The sequence below is a fragment of the Melopsittacus undulatus genome, chromosome 12 (assembly GCF_012275295.1).
Source record: "Melopsittacus undulatus isolate bMelUnd1 chromosome 12, bMelUnd1.mat.Z, whole genome shotgun sequence".
Lineage (NCBI taxonomy): Eukaryota > Metazoa > Chordata > Aves > Psittaciformes > Psittaculidae > Melopsittacus > Melopsittacus undulatus.
Window position 1 is genome coordinate 12,502,466 of NC_047538.1, and position 22,097 is coordinate 12,524,562.

At 41.9% G+C, this 22,097-nt stretch overlaps 1 protein-coding gene across 2 annotated transcripts; it reads right to left on the reverse strand.

Annotated features, from left to right (window-relative positions):
* Nucleotides 1-853: 853 nt before the first annotated feature.
* Nucleotides 854-22,045, reverse strand: PRR14L (proline rich 14 like). Of its 2 annotated transcripts, none has more exons than XM_034068233.1 (9): nt 21,999-22,045; nt 20,242-20,742; nt 18,639-18,720; nt 9,815-13,268; nt 6,350-6,418; nt 5,514-5,610; nt 5,109-5,215; nt 4,924-4,995; nt 854-4,510 (listed from the first exon to the last, which is right to left on the reverse strand). In XM_034068233.1, the coding sequence occupies exons 2-9, from the start codon at nt 20,695-20,697 to the stop codon at nt 4,228-4,230; spliced, it is 4,620 nt and encodes a 1,539-aa protein (XP_033924124.1). In that variant the 5' UTR covers nt 20,698-20,742; nt 21,999-22,045; the 3' UTR covers nt 854-4,227. The 2 variants fall into 2 exon arrangements, with proteins under 2 accessions (XP_033924124.1, XP_033924123.1); XM_034068232.1 differs by having other exon boundaries at nt 5,514-5,682.
* Between the last annotated feature and the right edge of the window lie 52 nt (nt 22,046-22,097).

Genomic DNA, 22,097 nt, shown 5'->3' on the forward strand with positions numbered 1-22,097 from the left:
CTCCCACTTGTCCCATTTTTGACATTGACTAATCAAACAACAGAGAGAGAGGATGCAAGGCCAAAGTCATCTGCCTTTCAGAGGAAAAGGAGAGAGCTACATGGTGAAAAAAGTAAGTCCCAGTATAGTAACAGCAAAATCCTCATAATGTGCAGCAGCCAGCAAGCTGTAGCCTTGAAGCAGCAGAACAGGACGGTGCTTGTTTAAGGTCTCTGAGGTGCTCCCTTCCTTTCTTTACTGGAGCTTACATGCCATCTGCGGGAGCCACGTAACACTGCACCTCAGCCAGAGAAGGGAGTAAGGGAAACGGGAGAAACGCATCTGCCAGCTTAGTTTTGCCAAGAGCAATGTGAAGCTGAATAGCAGCAAATTGAAAGATCTGGGTTATACATAGAATTTATGGGTTAGAGGGACAGGGATGTTATTAAGCATCTATATCTATGCCAGAAAATAGACCTTTTTGGTGTTCTTAGGCTTCAGCTTTGGTTTAAAAGCACCAGTCTGATGCATTGCACAGGCTGTAGTGCATGAACCACTGGCCTGCTCCAGCCTTGAATCTGTTCTGAACCTAGAAAGATCTGTTTGTACTCTCTTAATACCTTAAGAGATGGATGCTCTCTCAGGGCTAGAATCATGCTTGAACTCCCCCAGGTCTGTTTCTGTTCAGTTGAAGTGTGGGTATGGATGAGACAATACTAGAATTGCTGCTCCATGGCCTCACCAACAGCCCACCCAGTTACTTAACAGAGTTTAACCTCTTTGGAGATTTGACCTCTTCCCCCCAGGTATGCGAGACCTGGACATTCATGCATATTTACTGATACAAGCCTAAACAAGGCCTTAAAAAAACCTGAAAGGTTCTCAAAAATTTATTCCATAAATTAAAAACACACACAAAAGAAACAGTAAAATTTTAGATTCACACAATATTGAACAGAAGCAAAATGCCAAAAGCACAATGGAGGCTAATGGCACAAGTGTACAAATTCTCATTGAGCTATTTAACTTGATAGCATCATTACAGACTTTTAATCCACAGCTACCATCCGTATTCTAGAAGAGCACCTGGAACATAATATACCAAAGGCCCACCTCAAATCAAATATGATAAATGAGAACTGCTTGCAGAAAAGCATATTCAGCAAGCAACAGAACTCAAATGTATGCAGCCACAAGGGTAGCCAGGCAAATGATACAACATCCACTAAGTAGCCTCAGCTGCTCCAGTTGTAGCATGATGAAAATATGATTTATTTTTTTGTGAAAAGTGATCTTTCTGCCTCCCATAACCGGCACATTTAGCAAAGAGCTGCCTGGCTCTGCAAAACCTACTACTAAGAGACAGGAAGTGGCAAAAGCTTTGCAGTTCTCAAGCTGCTTTAGTCATCAGTCTGTGAGCAACACCTATAGTGTCCTTCCATAATACAAAAAAAAAAGAAATCTTCACTGGAGTAGGTTCCCTTTATGAAAAGGAAAGTGTATGTATCCTTTAGATGTATGCAGGACCCCAGAAGATGCATCCTCTACACTTGTTTCTTTCAATTGTCTGGGACAGAAGCAGCTCAGAGTGGCAAATACCTGGCTTTTGCACAGCCATCACTCTCAGTGTACAAGCAGCAGCCACAAGGAACAAGGCTGTTCCACAAATGCTGTAAACAGGAACAGAGGTGGGAAAGGAAGAAACTACAAGTGCACAAGTATGGCTGACATCTGTATGCTGGAGGGGCAGAAGAGATGCTTTGTCTAAATAAGCTTACATCTTTATCATCATACAAATACTAAACCAAACGGAATAATGCTGTGTATTTGGGTTGCCACAAACTAAGGTCTGCGACATGCTAGGCAACTGCAACATCATTTTGTAACTCCAATTATTGTAAACAAAAGAGAATTGAATGTTTCCACTGCTCTGCTCTTTCTACTGTAGCTGTTAAAAAGAAAGCTAAGAAATGATATTTCAAAGCTATCAGAAACAAGACAGAGCAGGGAAGCAGACCAAAAAAAAAAAAAACCCTTAAGACAAGAAACTCCACAACCCAAAGGAAAAAACGCATTCCATGATCTGAAGCACATTAGAGGTCTGAACTTTGCCTGGACCCAGATTTCCTCTCATCCCACCCATACCCTTTTTCATTTAAAGCCCCAATAAGGTTTAGCTCAATTGTGTCACAGCACTAGAAACCTCCCACATAAATGGAAGATGAATGAATGCTGTGTAACAATCCCATTCTGTAGCATACAACCATAAAAATATATATCTCGCTCTTGCAACAGCTTTCAGCTAGTCAGTAACTAGGCTAATAAACCAATACAGGGAAAGTTTCAAATACTTTTTTAAAAGGCAGTTGACCTTTTGGGTTTTAGGGATTTCTTTATACAAAAATAGAGGATAAAGTGTTGTACAGCAGCCCCAATAGGTTAACCAGACCCTGCTGCTGCAATCATATGCCACTATGTTCAAAGTCTGACTGTGTTATTCTACCCTCAAAACTCAAACACCACTCCTTGAAGTGTGCACTCCTCTCTTCTCTAGTCTTCCTGAGGAAAGACAACTGGCCTCCAGAACAAGAATGTAAACTTCTAGGAATGCCAGCACATAAACTGGGAGGAAAACAAGCCCAGGTTACATTTCCTTCGAGACTCGGCACACAGACTGTAATAATCCTCTTCTATTTCTCCACTTCCAAAGCTCTGGAATTTAGCACATCACTTGCTAATTTTTAGTTTTCTGTTTAGTCAGTAACAGAAGTGGTAAAGCAACAGAAGATAATGATGTTATTCTCAGCCCTGCATTTCACTAAAAACACCCACCCACTAGATAGTTGCTTAGTTTGAAGGTAAAAAGAAACTCTGTTCTATGGGTAGGGAAATAAGAAAGTGCAAGTTTCAAGTGACAAGTAAGAGAAAGAACAGAGTAATTTGAGCATCCCAGCAATGATAGCTTTGCCTGAATAACTTCCATAGGCACTAAAGGACAGAAATTACCTGAACTGCAGCTAGCATTCATTTTGAATTACGCTTCAAATAAGTTTGAAGTTATTCCCTCAAATGGTATAGCTGAGAAATTGCCCATGGCTGCATCAGATAATTAGAAATGTCCTTACATAATGAAACAGAAAAATCCACATGCCAGGAGGCTCTTTGTATGACACATGTTTCTATTATGTACAACAGTGCTGTTATACATATTTAATTACGAGCTACATGAATTAATGAATTGTAAATCTAAAATGATAGAAAACCCCTCAAGATAGAAAAAAGATTTATTTTCTTGTTGGCATTAAAATCAAGTTGGCATTTTTAATGGAATTAAAATCACTTAAAAATGAGTCTCAGATTTTGCTGGTGTTCCCTGCATGCAGCAGCTCGGCTCAGTTAATAAAAATCTTTACTTATGTATCCTGCAGCTTAACATCCTCATGGGCTAATTACCTTTTCCTTTGGAGGAGAAGCTGCCATCAACCGAGTAGGTAACAACTCTACGATTAGGAAAATTAGTACTGGGCACATTATTTTCTTACAATATTACCTTTTTTTTCAGCTCAGACATGTTAAATATGTCCTCTTACAGCAAATAAAGAAACATATACAAAGTGCAAGTTATTTAAAGTCTAGTTATATGGGGCTTCTGCTGCCTGAAGCCAGGAAGGGCAGAGAAACTCAGAAGGAACCTTCTAAGTAAACGGAAGGAACAAACAACTGAAAGCAAACCCAGACAACTACTTTTAATTATTAAAAAGTTAGTGGCATATCAAGAATGTGTTTGCTAGAGTTTATCTTTATCAAATACCATATATCTTCTGTCAGGTTGTTCAAAATAGCCATTACAGTAACAACAGCAGACTCAAATGTGCAAATGATCTGAAGTTCAGAGTTCTAGCATCACTGAAGGTGCGCTACTTCCTCCTTTACACTCCTACTCTACCCCCATAAAGTATTTTAATGTAATTAAACATTAGCAGTAATTTCCAGGGGCTGGGAAAAGAATGGTAAATTGGATGTGGCTGTGTTACACTCAAACAGGGACCTGAAAGAATCCCTTCAATAGCACTAAAAAAAATAATAATTTACAAAAAAAAAAAACCACAAAAATAGCACCTTAATGAGAGCCACAGCCAAAACCAGCTCATCAGATATTAGAGCAGAGCGGCAGAGTAATGTATGAAGAAGTCAGTAGGTTTCTCCCAAAAAGACAAATACTAAAGGAGCTGACTGGACCATTTTCAGCTAAATGGCTCCCTCCGAGGCCTGCTCCTGTTCAGCCTCGTTTGCAAAGAAGGCGTCAAGGTCCATTAGCTTCTGACTCAGAAGAGCATCTAACTCTGCACTTGGGAGTGCAGCTTTTTTTGCCCGGGTGAAACTACCCACTGCTTTGATTTTGCCTCGTCTCTTCCTTTTCCGAGGAAGAGTAAAGTCCTGAAACTCCAGAATCCGCTTCCTCTTCTGCTGGCTGACAGAGATCAAGCATCCATTTTTCTCCTTGGGCTCTTCAAAGATTGTTTCCAAGCTCCTGATAAAAGCAAAGGATAGACCCCATGAATACTCAGGGAGCAGGTAACCAGCTTACCAGACAGTCCAGTGGATTTCATAACCCAAGTAAACACACTTCTAAGTTTTACATTCTTACAATTCCTTCACACCTCCTGTAATGTGTACTTGCCTACAGTGTATACCTCCTGCAACTGCACATTACTGCTGGCTAAATAATCTGTTATTGGTGCACAGATTGGGTTGCTTTCAGTCCAAAAGCACAATTATAGAAACAGTAGAAGATAAGATTTTTGAACTTTTCCTACCACTTTAAATTAGAGCAATTTAAAAGATTTATCTCCTTTTTTAGCTTTCAGACACCTTTAAACTCCTTTCTCTCTGCCTAAGTAATGCACATTTATCTTGGTTTTCTCATTAGAAAGTGGAACCAACCTGGCTGGAGGAGGGGACTTGTAGTTCTTGTTTGTGTAAATTTCTTCTAAGCTAAATTCTTTCTTCTTAAGCCTGAAAATGTAATGAACAAATCAGTCAAGGAAGAGGAATTTCAAAACTACCTCTCTTCACAACAAGCAGGTTTACAAGAGCCAGTATGAGTCCATTTATAAAACACTGCTTACCTTTTTGGTTTGGGTAATCCCATTGGAGTAAGATTAGGGTCTGGTTTAGGAACAGTTTTCCTGATTGGGATTTGTGAGACTTTCTTTGGCCTCTTTTCTGGCTCGGTCTTAAGAAAGAAAAAGGGATAAAAAGAAAGACAGGAGAAAAAGTTAAAATGAAGAAAATAATGACCATACTAGTCAATAGAATTCCCTTTTGAGTGCACATTATCTATAGAATAATCATTCCTCTTTGCTTTGCCACCTCCTTTTTGCTTGAATAAAAGGAAGAAGCATCACAGACTAGTCATAGTAGCCTGTTTTCTCTCCTCATCTTTAACAGGTATTAGTCAATATTCAGTAGCAAGAGCTTCAAGTTCTGGGGAACCAAGAGCCCAAGACACCTAAAATCTAAAATGAACTCACTTTTTCCAGTTCTTTGTCATCCTGGGATCTAAGACAGGCTAGAACAGAAGCATCACCTCCATCAACGGCATGGACCTTGAGTTCAGATGCTGGAAGCCTGGGGGGAGATGGCGATAATTCCAGATGTGAGCAAGGCTTAGGTAATGGAAGAGGGAATGAAGTTTCCAGACTGTAACAGAGAAAGAAGGGAACATATTAGATTAATACTCAATTTATGCTACAACAGCATACCATGCTCTCAGGCGCTATTCCTAAATTGCAATATGAGCACAAAAAGCAATGCAGTTCACAGTAACTGCCCAAGCAAATGAACTCTTTCTGCAGTACAGTTAAAAGTTTACAGCTCTACTTAGTAACTACTGATAGAAGAAAGTGATTAATCCTCCTGTTCTGCCAGCAAATCTTTGTCACAACTATTTGTTATACTTTTTGTTTCCAGATAAATATAAAAGCTTTATCTTTGCCATCCCAAAGCTGGAAAAGAACAGAAGGACCATGCGGCACCTAATGTCTAGTCAGTCAGACAGAAAGAACAGAGATCCAAGTAAGGAAACAAACTTTTCTAGTACCAGATATTCATTTAATAAGAAGTGGCACAACGCGCTTGAAAGTAACAGAATTGCTCTATGCAATGAGCTACATGGTGTTTGCTTAATGCCCCTCCACACGTCTCCGTTACATGATCTAGTCAGTTTACTTCACTAACTTTTTAATCAGAAAGCTATTCTTGCAATAAGCTGCCAAAAGCTGAAAGTCAAACTGACATAAGCAACGTCTTTCTGATAAAGTTTATGATCCCACTATTCAGAATAAACATCAAAGTCCAAGAAACTCACCAAATTTCATGACCTTCAGTCTGTAGTGCTTCCATACTCTGTATAGGTAAGTGCGGTGTGATGGCATAGCTGGTTCCAAAGAGGAATGAACAAAACAAAACAAAGACAGACAGAAATTAGGTCTACACTATAAAATAGTTGAGGGGAAAATTGTTAGTATAAACTGGACTGGAAGACAAAAAATGCTAGCGTCAGGAATGGGAATGAAAGACTAAAATGATGAAAGAACAAGCCACATCTGCCATTCAGTCCACTAAATTTCACTGACAGCTTGTCAGGGAAATAGTCCTACTTTCACTTAAAAATGGTAGTGATGAGAAAAGGAAACAAAAGTCCAGAAAGAGGGAGACAGCATTAGTCTGGAACTTGCAACTGTTTCTATTAAAGTCTATATTCCTCATTCAAAACCCCCAGGTTTTAAAATTAAAGTAACAAAAAAACCTTAAAGGATTTGGCTAGTAAATAAAAAACAAGGAAAAGGAAGGATTTCCATCAGATTAACTCCCTGTTGTCTCTAACTCCCATAGTCTTTCTTACTTGAATATACTTAGTTGACTGGAATAACCAAAGGCTTTTTCATAAGGGTTGGTAATTACCATAACTCTATGGCATAAAAGTCAGCACAGCAGCTCAAAGTCCTTCAATATTAAGCTTTATTTTTGTGCTAATACTTTCAATAGTGTGTGTGTGGGGGGGGTAATCAGCTGGGACAGCTTTTATTACATTAAACAGCAAATCTTGTACTTGCTATTCTCCCAAACTAACAGCTAAATGTATGTCACAGTTCTAAGGCAAAAAAGTTACAGCCACACTGCAATGCTACAGATAAATGAAAACCAACCATGCTGGCAGCACAGGTAAGTCTAAATATAAGGAGGCCAGAAAGATCCATTTCTTGTGTTTGCCATTTAATATCACAACTATAGCATTTTGTTTTTCTCCATGTTCCAGTTGCTATCCCAGCACCTAGAACCTGTATCAGTAGTTCATCAGACCCTTCATGCTAGAGGCAGAGCTTACTGATTTATGCAATAATAATAAAAATAAATTACCAGGGGAGGAAAAAAAAGACATTTTAGAAATTTTGTATCCAAATGAGCACCAATTAGAAAAAATATTTCACTTAAAGAATGCTTTTACTGGAAGTGGAAGTGACAGAAGATTCTTAGCCAGGAGAAATACTCCCGTTCCTTGTTTTCCTGTTATTAAAACCACTAACTATGAATGAAATAATTTAAAGAGGACAAATCTCTTCCAGGAAAAAAAAAAAAAAAACGGGCTGTGGACAGCTGGGAGCCACCTGTTAATTTTTCTGTTTTTAAAATATCTTAATTTAAAAAGGCAAAGTTTTTTGGTCATACTGGGAGCTGAAAATGTTTTTATTCTGCACCAAACATACATCCTGTATTCCTGTATTTATACACCAAACATTTATTTCATAGGAGACTTTTTTTTTGAGTACACACAAATTTAAGATAGATTTACTGAATTATCCTTTTGGCACTGTTCCTGCTATTAGCTTTCTAAAAAGAAGATTTATTAGTTGATGAGAAGAGGTTGTCAATCTTCAGCAAAATGGCATCTAAAATTGCATTAAATACTTGAACTGTTAGGTTTTGTTCTTTATGTTGCTTTATAGCAAAACCTCTAATATTCATTTTTGCTTAACTGTTTTACAAATAGAACTTCTTTGTCGCACCTATTTAAATTTCCACAAACCATCTTTTCAGCTCACTGCATGCTACAGTAACTTCACCTTAAAGCAAACCTGAATGGGCAGAATTGAGGTGCTCTAATACATGCATCTGTAGGGTATTTTAGAGAAAAAAAAACAAAGTTAAAACTGTCTAAAACTCAGTCTGTTTTTCACTTGAAGAGATGTAGTTTGATTTGGCTTCTCTCCCTTTGGGATAAAGATCATTCATAGCAAAACATTCAGTTTTTAAATTATCCGTTGTCAAGGAATTAAATCCTCTTGCACTTCAGCTAACTGGGTATGCTGTAACAAGCTGCCTGGGAGTCTGTGGACTTAAGTATAGGGGAAAACATGAGAGTATAAGTCAGCTCTGATCTCCCCAGTCCAAGGATAACATGCCTCAACAACACAAAGTAAGAAATTCACCTCAAATGCAGGCCTAAGTTTCAAAAAGGTGTTTGTTTTGGTTTTGAAGAATGGCCACAGTATCTTGTATTTAAGTTTAGTGCTCAAACTGTAGTTTACTGGTGTGATTGCTTCCAGAGTACTATTTTGTTCTCTAGAAAATTAAGCATGATACATTGATTCATATGGAATCAAAAAGAATGCAAATCCAACAGAATGTATTGTGAAGTTGTCTCTATGCCATTCTTCAGCCCTGTTCTTTTAGTGCAGACAACTCCCAGAGTGGAGCAGTACTTTTATAAGCTCACTCACACCTTTGGTAGGCATTAGGACTTACACTAAATGAGGTATTTAAGCTTTTAGGTATGTTATCCATTTCTACAAAGCAGAGCATTAGTTTATCTGGCAAAAGTTTTGGTTACACATATGTTGAGCCACTGACATAAAAAAAGCCATATTCAACAGTTCTTTAAAGACTGCCATATTAAAGAAAATACTTAATCAAATGGACTTTTCTGCAGTGCTGGTGAGCCTGCATTCTGTCCAGAAAGCTCAAGACCATAAAATCAGGGACTGAGCTGCCTGTGTCACTGAGGCATAAAGGGCAAAATCTTTGCTTAAGGGCATGCAAAAATCCTGTAGCAGAGCTAGGAACCTCTTCTCTGATTTTGTTTCTTAGTAAAAGCAATGCCAATGACAGTTACATATACTGAGTAGATACCAGTCCTCTTCCCATTCATAACAAGAATGATGCACATACAAAATTCATTACCAACCTGAAGTGGAGCTACACTTGGTTGTGCCAACAATACATCAGGCATATACTATCAAAAGTCACAGCATACATAAAGAGGTTTCAGCTAGCATAGAAATGTTATGGAATATAATTAAAAATTTAACTGAATTCCACCTCTCACTCCTCAGGATTCTTCCTAATCTGATATTGGGCATTTTTCTGTAGTTCCAAGTGGCACTTGTGGCTCAGACCTCTGAAAAAGCTTTCCTACCTCAGAAATCCAGTTGTTCTGCAGTCACTCTGCATAGACCTAATGAAGTAGCTCACCTTTCTGCATTATCTATTTTGATACATGGTGTGTACATTTTGCAAGGGAAAATAGAGTTAGCCATTCTGCTGAAATAGGAGATTGTTTAAGAAGTGAAGGCAAATATATTTAAATTCAGTTAACAGACTGTTCTGTATGGAAGAATCTTCCATGGTGAGACATTTTGGAGTAAAATGTGGAGATTTGGAACAGGGGAAACTGACCCTTCACTGCAAGCTGCAAATACCCTCTCCCTCTCAAAAAGGAGCAAGTACATACCTTGTATATATTTAATCTCAGAAATAAACTGATGGGTTTTACCTGTTTGCGATGCCCACACTTGGCTGCCACTTGCAATCACTGGAATGGAGAGGAGTGATTTCAGAAGGCCAGGCAGAAGGACCATGCTGACTCCATATGGAGAGTACCCTGCCCAATGAGTATGGCAATGAAGAGACGAGGTCATCTGATACAGAAGGTGGATACCTTGCCCCTTTCAAACCCTGTGCGAATTGTGATATAAATAGTCTCTGGATGGTAGGAATATGACTAGTTAAGTTTCTTTTTCTTGTCCAAATCCTGTAGCATCCAGGGGAAGAAATTGCTAAGACTGTGTGAAGGCCAGCCATGGAGCAACTACCTCTTCTTTCAGCTATGGCATTCCTTCGCCGGTCACGACGAAGGACAACAGCCCCTGGGGTTGTTAGAAAGAGAGGGGAATGCAGTTCATTATTTGGACTGGAATCTTCTTGGAAAGCTGTTGTATCTGAACAGCTCTGAGACAGGAAAAAAGAGAAAGTCCACTTCAAAGGCGGTGCTGGCATTTCTCCCAAAACTGGTCCGTGATGTACAGAGTGCTGGGATGTCATCCCTGGGAGGTCTGTCACAGGACTGGAGTCTAATTTTATGTGAAAAGAAATTGGGAAAACTGTGGTATCCAAAAAAGAGGTTGGAGGCTTGTGGCTCAAGTCTGAAAAAAGTATTTTGGTAGATTCTACAGGATAAAGTGCCAAAGGCTGAAAGCTGAACATCTTGGTGCACCAACTGTCAGCCCAGCGTGAGTGTACGTTCCTGTTAATGCAACAAAAGGCTTCTGATAGATTCTTATACCTACGTTTACTGTACCTCGCACCCACTGGAAGAAGTTCAGCAGAACGTGGCAGAGGTTCTACCTTATGGCTGCTCTCAGCAGGAGCCAGGAGCCGGCTGGCCATGGCAGACAGCTTGCTCAACAGTGCTGGTTCTTTGGTACATTTTCTGAGTCTCAAGCTGTTCAACAAACTGCACCTCTTGGCCCTCTGCCTTGGCATACGCACACACCTCATGGCTGCTTCTGCTCCCGGTGCCGGTGGTTTACATGGGAAATACAAAGACTCAAGAAGTGTGTTTTCCTGTTTAGGGAATACCTCTGGGGGAATCTCAAAAAAAGGTGAACTTCTATTCTTTTTGCTTTTTCTTACTACTTTTAGCTGATATGATGTGGGAGCTTTTTTGCATGTCCTTCCAGGCTGTATCTTTATTGGAAGAGGTTTTCTTTGCTTAGTTGTAGTTCCAAAGGCACCAGCGATTCCATCATACCCTAAATTAAGGTTCAGGTTTTGCATTTCTGAATCCTGAGTCTTCAAAAACTGTGAACTAATAACATCTGTGGTAATCTTTGGCCTTTTGACTTCTTGTAAAGTGCTACGTAGTTTATTTTCACTGCTTCCAACAGCAAAAATCTCTTCTGAAGGACTTTCAAACTTTGTATTTCTTGATGTCACCAACTCACGTGAACAGCTGCATAGGAGTCCAGAACTGCGCAACATACTCGGCTGCAGTGTGATATTTGCTTTCTCTTGATATTCTGACTTCTGTTCTTGTTGTGCCTTGTCTGATAGATGTTCTTCCATCTTCTTACACTTCTTCTTTTGTTTAGGTACCTGACATTTCTCTATTTGATCAAGTCTCTCTGAACCTGAAACCTCATTTTCCTTGCAAACGGAATGAGTTGGGGTAGTGTCCTGGCCTTCTGTAATCAAATTTACATTATCTTTGCTTTGTGCATTTAATTTGTAAGGCACACATACTTCATTACAAACCACAGAGTTTGGGAGTAATTCTTTGCAACTCTTTGATAATATCATAGGTGGATAAAAGGGGGGTATTGTATTACACTGCAATTCTGGTGAAGTTTCTGCATCAGATGCAGCTTCAGCTTGACAATCATGCCGAGTTTCTGACAGGAGATTGGTACCTGATAAGTTTCTGCTCTTTGTATCACTTGTTCTTTCGTTTGAAAGACTATTTAAGTTAGATCTTGGGATTTCTTCCAAAATCTTTCCATAATTCTCAGTACTGAGAGGGCCTATTTTGCTACCAGGCTTTTCTGAATCTTCTGAAAAGGCCCATGGACAGTATTCTCCATCAAGAAAAGAATCTGTGGGCAAGTTTTTTCTAGGGGCTACTTCTCTTCTCATCTTCTCTTCCACACATGTATTCTTAAACTTCTCTCCACAGTGAGTCCTTCCAGGTTGGGTCTCATCCATGTCTTTTACATTTAGCATGCTATGCCCCTCACCTCTCAGACTTTCTTTGCTGTAGGCACAAACCCTTGAGCATTTTGCACCATTCAGAAAGCTGGTTGTGGCTTCATTATCTGACAATGGAACCTCAGGTTTGTTGGCTTTTCTCTTACCAGACATTGTTACAGAAAGAGGCTTTGCCACTGAAGAATCTTTGCTAAAAGCTTCAGCTGCAGATGAATTGCAGTTATCCATTTGTGTATTCCCAGATAACAGACACTGCTTTTCTTTCTCAGGCAGAGAGATTCTGAGGTCCAGAACTGATGGTGTTTCTGAATCCACCTGAGTCTCATTATAAGAGTCTTGGATGTCAAACTTTCTGAAATGGGATGCAGCAATACCCTTTTCAGTGTCAGTTTCTGTACAAGGCTCAAATGTTAACTGTGGGGAAGAGTTACTTAAGATAGATTTTATTCTCAGACTCTTGTTTTCTGTCTCTGAAAGCACATTCATACTTTCTGGCTTATACGACAGACTCCCAGGAATTGATGAGAAGGGCAAAAATTGGGCACTAACTGGATTTTCCTGATCCTCCACTGATGACTTCACCTTTGGCAAAGATTGCTGCATTTTGTTTCCTGCAGGCACTGGCTCTGCTTTCTCTCCTGCACATTTGATAAAGCAAGCACGCTGTGAACAATGTGATTGGCTCTCAGAAAAGCTTTGTTCAAGACTTCCTTTATCTTCTCTTTCACATCTGTTCTTGTGTTCTTTTTGTTCGATTGTCTTCTCTTCAGTTAGATCACTGACGAAGCCCACGTCTCCTGAGCAGTGCTCATTTATCTCACCACTTAAAGAGTCCAAATCCATTGCACTCTCTTTCAGAGCTCCTTGAAAATTGTCCTCTCTTACATATGTAGGAGCTACTGGAGGCAGGTCCTTAGCTGTTTTTAACAATATCTCTTTGCTCTGACTAGAGCCAATTGATATATTGGTTTCTTCCACAGAGCTAGCCTCATTTTGTAAGCTGGTGTTTGGCAGATTACTTAAAGTTTCTAAATGTTTCTTGCTGTCTGGAATTGGGCCATCAAACTCATTCTGAGACACAAGACACTCATTTTCCGTTGGACGAAGGGTCTTCTCTGCTTGAATATTCCTGTTGCTGAGTAACGGACACATCCCACAGACTGAAGCACTGTACTTGGAGGGGTTAGCTGTGAGCGATGACACTTCTTCCTCCTCACACGCTCCCAGTTCTATCTTCTTGGGGCCTAATGGAGAGTTGCAAAATCCAAAATTATGAACACAGGCTTTTTTGTTCAAATATCTGACTAACAGCTGTTCACTAGTTTTATTTCTCTGATTGCCTTTAGGAACCTTTGAAGAATCCACAGTTCTTATTCTATCAAATTCATCTCTCTGGAGAGCACACACGCCGATTTGTTCTTTTGCCTTATCTCTGCCACAAACAATTTCACTGCCATCTGTTACGTTACAATGACCAAATTGTTTCAAAACCTCCATATTCTTATTTGGAACCTCATTTCTTACCAAGGTAGCAACAGACTTCTCTGCAGTGTCAGCTGAGCAAAATGTGGGCTTTGCTGTGGAAATGTCATTTATCTCATACAGATCTACACCTCTGTTGCCCCAGACATCTTCACAAGGAAGAGATTCACATGCCAAAGGGAAGTGTGCTTTTGGAAAGATGAGTGCCTTTGAAGCTTCTCCTTCCAAATTATCATTTTCCTCAGTCTTCTTATTGACCTCAACATTAAAAGAATGACTGTTCAGGAGAACATCATCTCCACATGTACTCCCTGATAAAACACAGGAAGTACTGGCAGCTGTACACTGGTCTTTCAGACTCTGATTATTACAATTCCATGTGTCACTATGTTCATTTTCTAAACTAGTGACCACACTCCATGTATCTCCCACTGAAGACTTCATGTTCTTTTGGGAAATTTTGCTTGTCACATTAGGGTTCTCAGAAGTCCTGGAACTTACTGAAGACTTGAATTTGTCTTTATGAAGCACAATTTTAGTTACTTGATCCCCTGTTGTTCCAGAAGCACCAACTAATTCTTTTCCAGATAGATTATCCTGAGCCTTGTCCCTGCTTGAAACTTCATTAGCAGTACAAGGCAGACACTCATTATGATGAGGTTCTCTTGATTTTTATGCAACAGGAGGTAGTTACATTTAGTGTATAATTCAAATTAGCTTCTTTGCCACTGGAGAAACTGTCATTACTATTAGCTTCTATAGCTTCAACTAAACTGCCAGCCAACTCTTCTCCTGTTGTATTACTCTCACATTCCTTTTCAAGTGGTTGTGCCTCAGGTGACCCTTTTTCTAGCTTGGTACTAAGATCCAGACAGCTGTGGCTACTGGGAGGAGAAATTTTACTGGAGGGATTATAAAAGCGTATGTCTGTCTGTCCAATTTCACAGGAAGCAGTGTTGCTCCTTTCCATCAATAGACTATTTTCTTTCATATCAACCTTGCATAAACCACTGACAAGGAATTGCCACTGGTCCTTGTTCAATTTATCACCATCTGATGGGGCCATTTTAAATCTTTCTTTTGAGAACTCCTCAGGAGAAAAAGCAACAGAACTAAAAACTGAAGAATGACAATGCTCAGAATTAGCACCCTCTTGACCTTCAGGACAGCTACAAACTTCAACGCTACCTCCCACAGCAGTTTTTCTCCAGCCTTCAACAGCCTCTTCAGATTCAGACCTGTGTGATTTACCTACACTAGCACTTCCCACCCTAGTATCAGATTTAGCACCAGATAATGCTTTGCTCCTTACCACTGAGATCTGCTCTGTTGGTACAGATGTGGAGGTTTGATTTTCTCCAAACCCAGTTCCATGATCATACTGAGTCCGAGTTTCCATGTTTTGGGGGGGTTCACTGCTAACTCTGTGGGCTGCAGTACTATTGTTTTCTAGTGGTTTATTTCTGAAGTCCTGAGGACAGATGCTTTTCAGAACTGAACATAAAACTTTGGATTTTTTTTTGTGGAGAGTGTTCTACAGCTTTCTACTGATAAGAACCTATGAGGTTCATTATGCTTAAGTAGAAGACCAGGGCAGAAGTCATGAGCATTGTTTTCTTCACCTGCTGATAAGTCTGGCAATTAACAAGTGATACACTGAACTCATTATCAGGATTTCCTCTGGATAACTGTTCTTCTCTAGTCTCCAAACCAGATGCAACAGTACCCCCTGTTCTCAATGGTACAGCAGTATGGGCTTTCAGCCCACTGTACTCATTTGTTTCATGTGCATGCTCTGTGGCTGATTCAATGTTTGTGATTTTCAAAGGCTCTGAAAAATCTAACGAGCTGGTTTCTGAAACCCCAGCTCTGGCCATGACTTCTGGGCATTCACTGTTCTCAGGTTAAAGACCTTTACTCACTCTGTCATTCCGGTATTCTGCTTTGCTAAATATCCTAGTCCCATCAGCCTTCATACCTTGTACTTCTTCAGTGAGCTTTGACAGAGTTTCAGCTGCCATAGAATCACAGAATAGTTAGGGTTGGAAAGGACCTTAAGATCATCAAGTTCCAACCCCCCTGCCATGGGCAGGGACACCTCACACTAAATTGTGCCACCCAAGGTTCTGTCCAGCCTGGCCTTGAACACCGCCAGGGATGGAGCATTCACAGCTTCCTTGAGCAACCCATTCCAGTGCCTCACCACCTTTAGAGTAAAGAACTTCCTCCTCATATCCAATCTAAACTTCCACTGTTTAAGATTTAACACATTACCCTTTGTTCTGTCACTGCAGTACCTAATGAACAGTCCTTCCCCAGCATCCCTATAGGCCCCCTTCAGGTACTGGAAGGCTGCTATGAGGTCTCCACACAGCCTTCTCTTCTCCAGGCTGAACAGCCCCAACTGTTTCAGCCTGTCTTCATATGGGAGGTGCTCCAGTCCCCTGATCATCCTCGTGGCCCTCCTCTGGACCTGTTCCAACAGTTCCATGTCCTTTTTATGTTGAGGACACCAGAACTGCACACAGTGCTTCAGGTGAGGTCTCACAAGAGCAGAGCAGATGGGAAGGATCACATCCTTGGATGTGCTGGTGATGCTCCTTTTGATGCAGCCCAGGATACGTTTGCTTTCTGAGCTGCAAGAGCACACTGAAGCTGGCTCATGTTCATTTGCTCATCAGCCAACACCCCCAAGTCCTTCTCCTCAGGGCTGCTCTGAATCTCTTCCCAACCTGCAGCTGTGCCTGTGACTGCTGCAACCCCGGTGTAGGACCTTGCACTTGGCATGGTTAAACTTCATGAGGTTGGCATCAGCCCACCTCACAAGTGTGTTGAGGTCCCTCTGGATGGCATTCCTACCCTCCAGCGTATCAACCGAACCACACAGCTTGGTGTCATCGGCAAACTTGCTGAGGGCACACTCAATCCCACTGTCCATGTCAGCAACAAAGATGTTGAACAAGACTGATCCCTTCACCGATCCCTGAGGGACACCACTCGTTACTGATCTCCAGCCAGATATTGAACCGTTGACCACAACTCTTTGAGTGCGACCATCCAGCCAGTTCTTTATCCACCGAGTGGTCCACCTATCAAACTGATGTCTCTCCGATTTAGAGAGAAGGATGTCATGTGGGACAGTGTCGAACGCTTTGCACAAGTCCAGGTAGATGACGTCAACTGCTCCACCCCTGTCCATCATTTCTGTAGCCCCATCATAGAAGGCCACCAAATTGGTCAGGCAGGATTTTCTCCTAGTAAAGCTATGCTGCTGTCACCAAGCACATTTCTCTTTTTCATGTGCTCTACCATGCCTTCCAAGAGAATCTGCTCCCAGATTTTACGAGGCACAGAGGTGAGACTGACTGGTCTGTAATTCCCTGGGTCATCCATTTTCACCTTCTTGAAAATGGGGGTTATATTTCCCTTTTTCCAGTCATCGGGAACTTCACCTGACTGCCATAAATTTTCAGATATGATGGTCAGTGGCTTTGCAACTTCATTCGCCAGCTCCTTCAGGACCCACGGATGGATTTCATCAGGTCCCATGGACTTGTGTACGTTCAGATTCTTAAGATGGTCTTGAACCAGATCCTTTCCTACAGTGGGCCCAAGGTCCTCATTCTCACAGTCCCTGTATCCGCCTTCTAAGACTTGGGTGGTGTAGTCAGAGCCTCTGAAAGTGAAGACTGAGGCGAGGAAGTCATTAAGAACCTCAGCCTTCTCCAAATCCAGGGTAGCCAGTTCTCCTGATAGCTTCCAGAGGGGGCCTACATTGTCCCTAGTCTGTTTTTTATTCGCTGCGTACCTATAGAATCCCTTCCTGTTATCCTTAACATCCCTATAATTCTGGCTGGGCTTCAGCTTTCCTAACCTGGCCCCTAGCTTCCCAAACATCCCTGTATTCTTTCCAGGCCACCTGTCCTTGCTTCCACCTTTTATAAGCCTCTTTTTTCCTTCAAATTTCCCTCAGCAGCTCCTTATCCATCCAAGGAGGTCTCCTGGCCCTCTGCTGGACCTCCTTCTAGTTGGGATTCAGTCCTGAGCTTGTAGTAGGTGATCCTTGAATATCAACCAATAGTCTTGAGCCCCCCTGCCCTCTAGAGCTATATCCCACGGAACCTTACTAAGCAGGTTCCTTTTGAGGCCAAAATCTGCTCTCTAAAGTCTGTCACCTGAACATGTGCTTGGTTTTCTTCTGCACAAGAAAAAATTAAGATCAGAACCATATATCTTATAATTTAGATCACCAACATAATACTTATTACAGAAGGCAGATAATACGTATTTGTAACACTGAAGCTCAACACAGCTGGGTACTTTATCTGCTCTATCCTAGAATACAGCTGTGCAGAGTAGCCATTTCCATTCCTTCTTCCTTAAAGTCAGTAAGCCATCCCCAGGAAGACAATGTGTGCCTCATTCAGTCCAAGCTATTATGATTATTAAGAAACTGTTTTGTAAGCTCACCAAGAAGCGGCTGATTCAAATTATAGTGACTGTAGAATATCTTCATATTCAAAACTTCATAGGGAACATATTTGCTCAGACTTCTGCAGATCTTTTCCGTGGTTTCTACTAAGAACCAAGACTATGTGGCATTCTAAATACAAGCTTTGCTTATGTGACAGCATGGAGGGAGAAAGAAAGTAAGTACTAGATGCAGGCAAAGTGACTAAAGTATTTGAAGCTAGGAAATAATGGATCATAATGAAATTAAGATTTGTTTTGTTGTCCTCTTCCTTTGGATTCTGCACTTCAATCTTCATTTTTTAGAACATCAGCAAATGAAAGAGTCTCTTTCTTTTTCACATTTTTGCTATTACTGCTCTCATATAATCCAGCTTTGAAACAAAAGGAAATGCAAAACATCTGCTGTTAACACCACTTTCTGCTTTGGGGTAAATAAGTATTTGACTTAAATAACTAAAACACATCTTGTACACAGAAGGGCTTCAGGAAAAGTGCACATGCTGTCAGGAGAAGGCAGAGGATTAAGTTTTCATATTGTTCTAGCTATGCAGGGGAATAGTTTCTACTGTAAAGCAAAATAAATGAACTATCTCACAGTCACTCATCAATTCCAAATCAACAAAAAGTAACCTGGGACAGCAGGTTGCTAAAATACACACCTGCGTTCTTCAGAGATCCCACTGCTTCGGTGCAACAGGTTCCCAAAGACTTCAATTCATGCTGGTTTAAGTGAGGGTCCTCCTGCAACAAGACAGGAATATTACTGGAGATTGATGGATTTCCTGAAATATTCAGCATGTTTCAGGGACTGCACTGCTCATCTGGGTCAGTTCTGAGTAAGAAAACCACTGAGAAACCTCAGAACACATCAGTCCTTGCACGGAGGCAGCCTTGCATTGCAATTTGTTTCACATAATTCCTTTCTGAGCTTATCAGTCACTATCATCTCCCCATTAAACCCTGATGCATCCAAAAAAGATTTGTGTTTAGCAGCAATGAAGTTTTGTGACATAAGCAGTTAAAATATAAGCACCTTAAAATGCAAATTGTCACAAATCTGAATCAGAAGAGTAATCCAGTCCCCAAGCCTATCTCACATCCTCAGACCATTACTGTACACCTCTGTAAGACTCATGCACTTTCTCTTCCTTGGTAGAACTTGCCTTGTACCACTTTTGCCTCAAAACTACAAATCCAGGAGCAGATAACCTCAGCCTGATTGCAAAAAAACCCTAAGCCAAACCAAGACCCCACAACCAAACTACCAGCACTATGAAATATGGGAAAACTCATATTGGAAAACTGAATGACTGGCAACTTCATTTAACCTCATTTTCACAAACTTCTAAATAAATCAATCAGATAGGAAAATCCAGAGTTAAAATCCCCAAATATTTTAGTATTATGCAAAATACAGTAAGCAGGTCTGTAAAACACAGAACTATGCACCATATCCAGGTACTCTTAATGTCCTTTCCAATGCTAATTATTCCATGATTCTATGACTTCCTGGCTGGTGTGAACTCAGTCTCCATACTTTTTTTCTCCCCTATGTTCTTCTAGGGAGTGTGAAAATTATTTATAAATGAAAGAAAACCAAGCTTTGTGACTGATCAGTTTTCAACAGAGTACTATTTAGCACATCTTTCAGCAGCCTTTACCTAGAAAGAACATCTTTATCATCAGGGGTGATAAAGCGGAGTTAAAAAAAGCAATGCGAGTTTCCTTTTGAAAGAGGAAACTGACTGTGATTTCCTCTCTCAAACAGTAATAGTAAAAATGAAGATTAATCTTTATTTTTAGATTAAGCCCTGAAATACTAAACTGAAGCCCCTGCAGCATTATAATACTATTACTAGTCTGAAATAACTATTATAATTATTTACCATAATAATAATATGGTACCATGGTAGAATATGCTGTACTCACAAAACTTGGATACTGGGCAAGGAGCTATCTAAGTTGTTTCTCCTTTTTTTCAGTCAGTTTTGCTCTATGTTCTACTACATCCCTATCTTACACCATCCCAACAATATCTAAGAAAATGAAAAGCTTGATGTTACAAAACACTGCTTGTCTCCTGAAGTAGGGTCTAATTTTGCACTGGACCCAGGACAATCCAAACAACAACACCCATGCCAGAAGCCCCAAATAAGAAACAGGAAACCACATGGACAAAGTCATGAACCCAGGACATCCACCCAGCCACTTTAACCCTACATTCAAAACATCACACAGGGATGCATTTTGCCATTTGCTTACTTGTTTTTCCAAGCTTCCCCCAAGGGCTGGAGTGCAGCATTCAGTATGATACTCCTCAGCATCTTCTGCCTGTTTGCCACCTCTCTGGTATCCCTCACTAGAACATTCTAGTCTCCTAAAGTTCCTTTTTTTGCTTTTTTCATCCTCTTCAAGGTCTGCAGACTTCACCAGTTCTTCACCAAGGGATTCTGCTGGCCCACAAGAAATCACCTGGAACACATCACCCAAACCTTCGCAGAAGCTCTCTGCTCCTGGTGTTGTGCAATGCTCCACTGACAGACCGCTGCCATGAGCCAGCACAGGCACTGACACACCAGGCTTTGCACTTAACCCAGCCTTAGGCTCCGACACAGCCATAAGTTCCGTAGAGATGCTTGTGGGCAGTCCAGGGTACACCTCTTCTATTCCTGCAGACCCCGAAGAATCAAGGAGAGATTCCACCCCAGATGAGAGCATCAGGCCAGCTGAAGATTGGTTGTCCTGAGCTTTTAACAGTTTACCCTAAAAATAAAAGCAATGTTAAGTCAACATACATAGGAGTAATCTCCAGATTAACAGGCACAGCTTCATTCATCAAGATTCCAGCATGTATGTTTAAGAAAACTACTTGCAAATAACGTTTTAAGGAAGCAGCTGAGAAATGTTTGAGTTTCTAAGCAAAAGCTCAATTAAGAGAGGAAGATGGTGAAAACAGGGAGACATCCCCAAGCCTTGTTTTCAAGTTCAAACTTCTTCCTACAAATATAACTTCATCTTCTGGAATACCTGAAAACAGACTATCAAGCACATCAGTAGGGCTCATATTAGACACCCTACCCCTCAGCTAAAACCAAAGCACCATTTGTTTTCCTGTGATTTTGTTAAGTTTTTAATCTTCGAAGGAGGAGGGAAACCCCAACTTTTCTGGCTAGAAGGAACACTTTAAGATGTAATCCATCACACACCGTTCCTCATTAGCTTCTCTCACAGAAGCACCTCACACTGTAGGTCGGATGTGCCGTTCCAGGTCTGTTTGCACACCGCTGGTATCGCGTCGGGACCCTCTTCAGCCCAAACGACACACGCCGATGCCCTGCACCTGCGAGAGCGCACGCATCACAGCGCGAAGGGCTCCAGCCGCTCAGACGCCGGCTGCTGAACGAACCCCCCAGTCTCCCCTCTGCTGCAGACACCTGCACGGCCAGGAGCGGTCGAAGCCCAGCGCTGCCAGAGGCATCAGTTACTCAGTTTACAAAAACACGGGCTTGAGCGCTGCTCTCCCTGCTCCCGAACCGAGACAGCCTCTAAGGAACAGGCTCCTCCAGCGCCAGCCCCGCGGGAAGGACCGCACTGCCGACGGCACCGCCGAGCCCCGGCTACGGCACGGCCCGGACCGACCGCTCCTTTGTCCGGAGCGCGGCGGCAGCGCGGACAAGCTCAGCCCAGAGCCCTTCTCCTGGACAGGAGCCCCGGACAGCGGCAGCCCGATCGGCTCTGCTCGTCCCCGGTGTCCGCACCCGCCCCAAGGCAGCGCACTGAAGGTAATTATGCAACCGCCGCTGATTCCCCCGGTGCCGGCAGGGAGCGGGCTCGGTCCCACAGAGCCCCCGCCGCATCCGGGCAGGGCCGGATCCACCGGCAGCCCCTCTCCCCCCTCTCAGCCTCACCGGGGGCGCCGCTGCCCATTCCCAACCGGCGGCGGCGAGCGGAAGAGGCGGGCCCGCGGCTGAGACATCCCCCTCTGCAGCCCAACGGCGGCAACGTTCCGGTACCATTACCTCAGCGGCAGCCGGCCCCGCTGCTGCCCGCCGGCCGCATCACTTCCTCATCCGGGCTCGCCCGTTGGCCCCCTTGGCCCCGGCAGCCCCCTCCGTGTC

Bases quoted from the DNA above. Each gene is read 5' to 3' on its own strand.
- PRR14L (XM_034068232.1), bottom strand. From the start codon at position 20,697: ATGCTCTCATCTGGGGTGGAATCTCTCCTTGATTCTTCGGGGTCTGCA. The intron at 18,721-20,241 runs GTAAGCAAATGG...GTCTTGTTGCAG, and splicing joins GGGGAAGCTTGGAAAAACAA to GAGGACCCTCACTTAAACCA. The intron at 5,216-5,513 runs GTGAGTTCATTT...TTCTTTCTTAAG, and splicing joins ATGACAAAGAACTGGAAAAA to ACCGAGCCAGAAAAGAGGCC.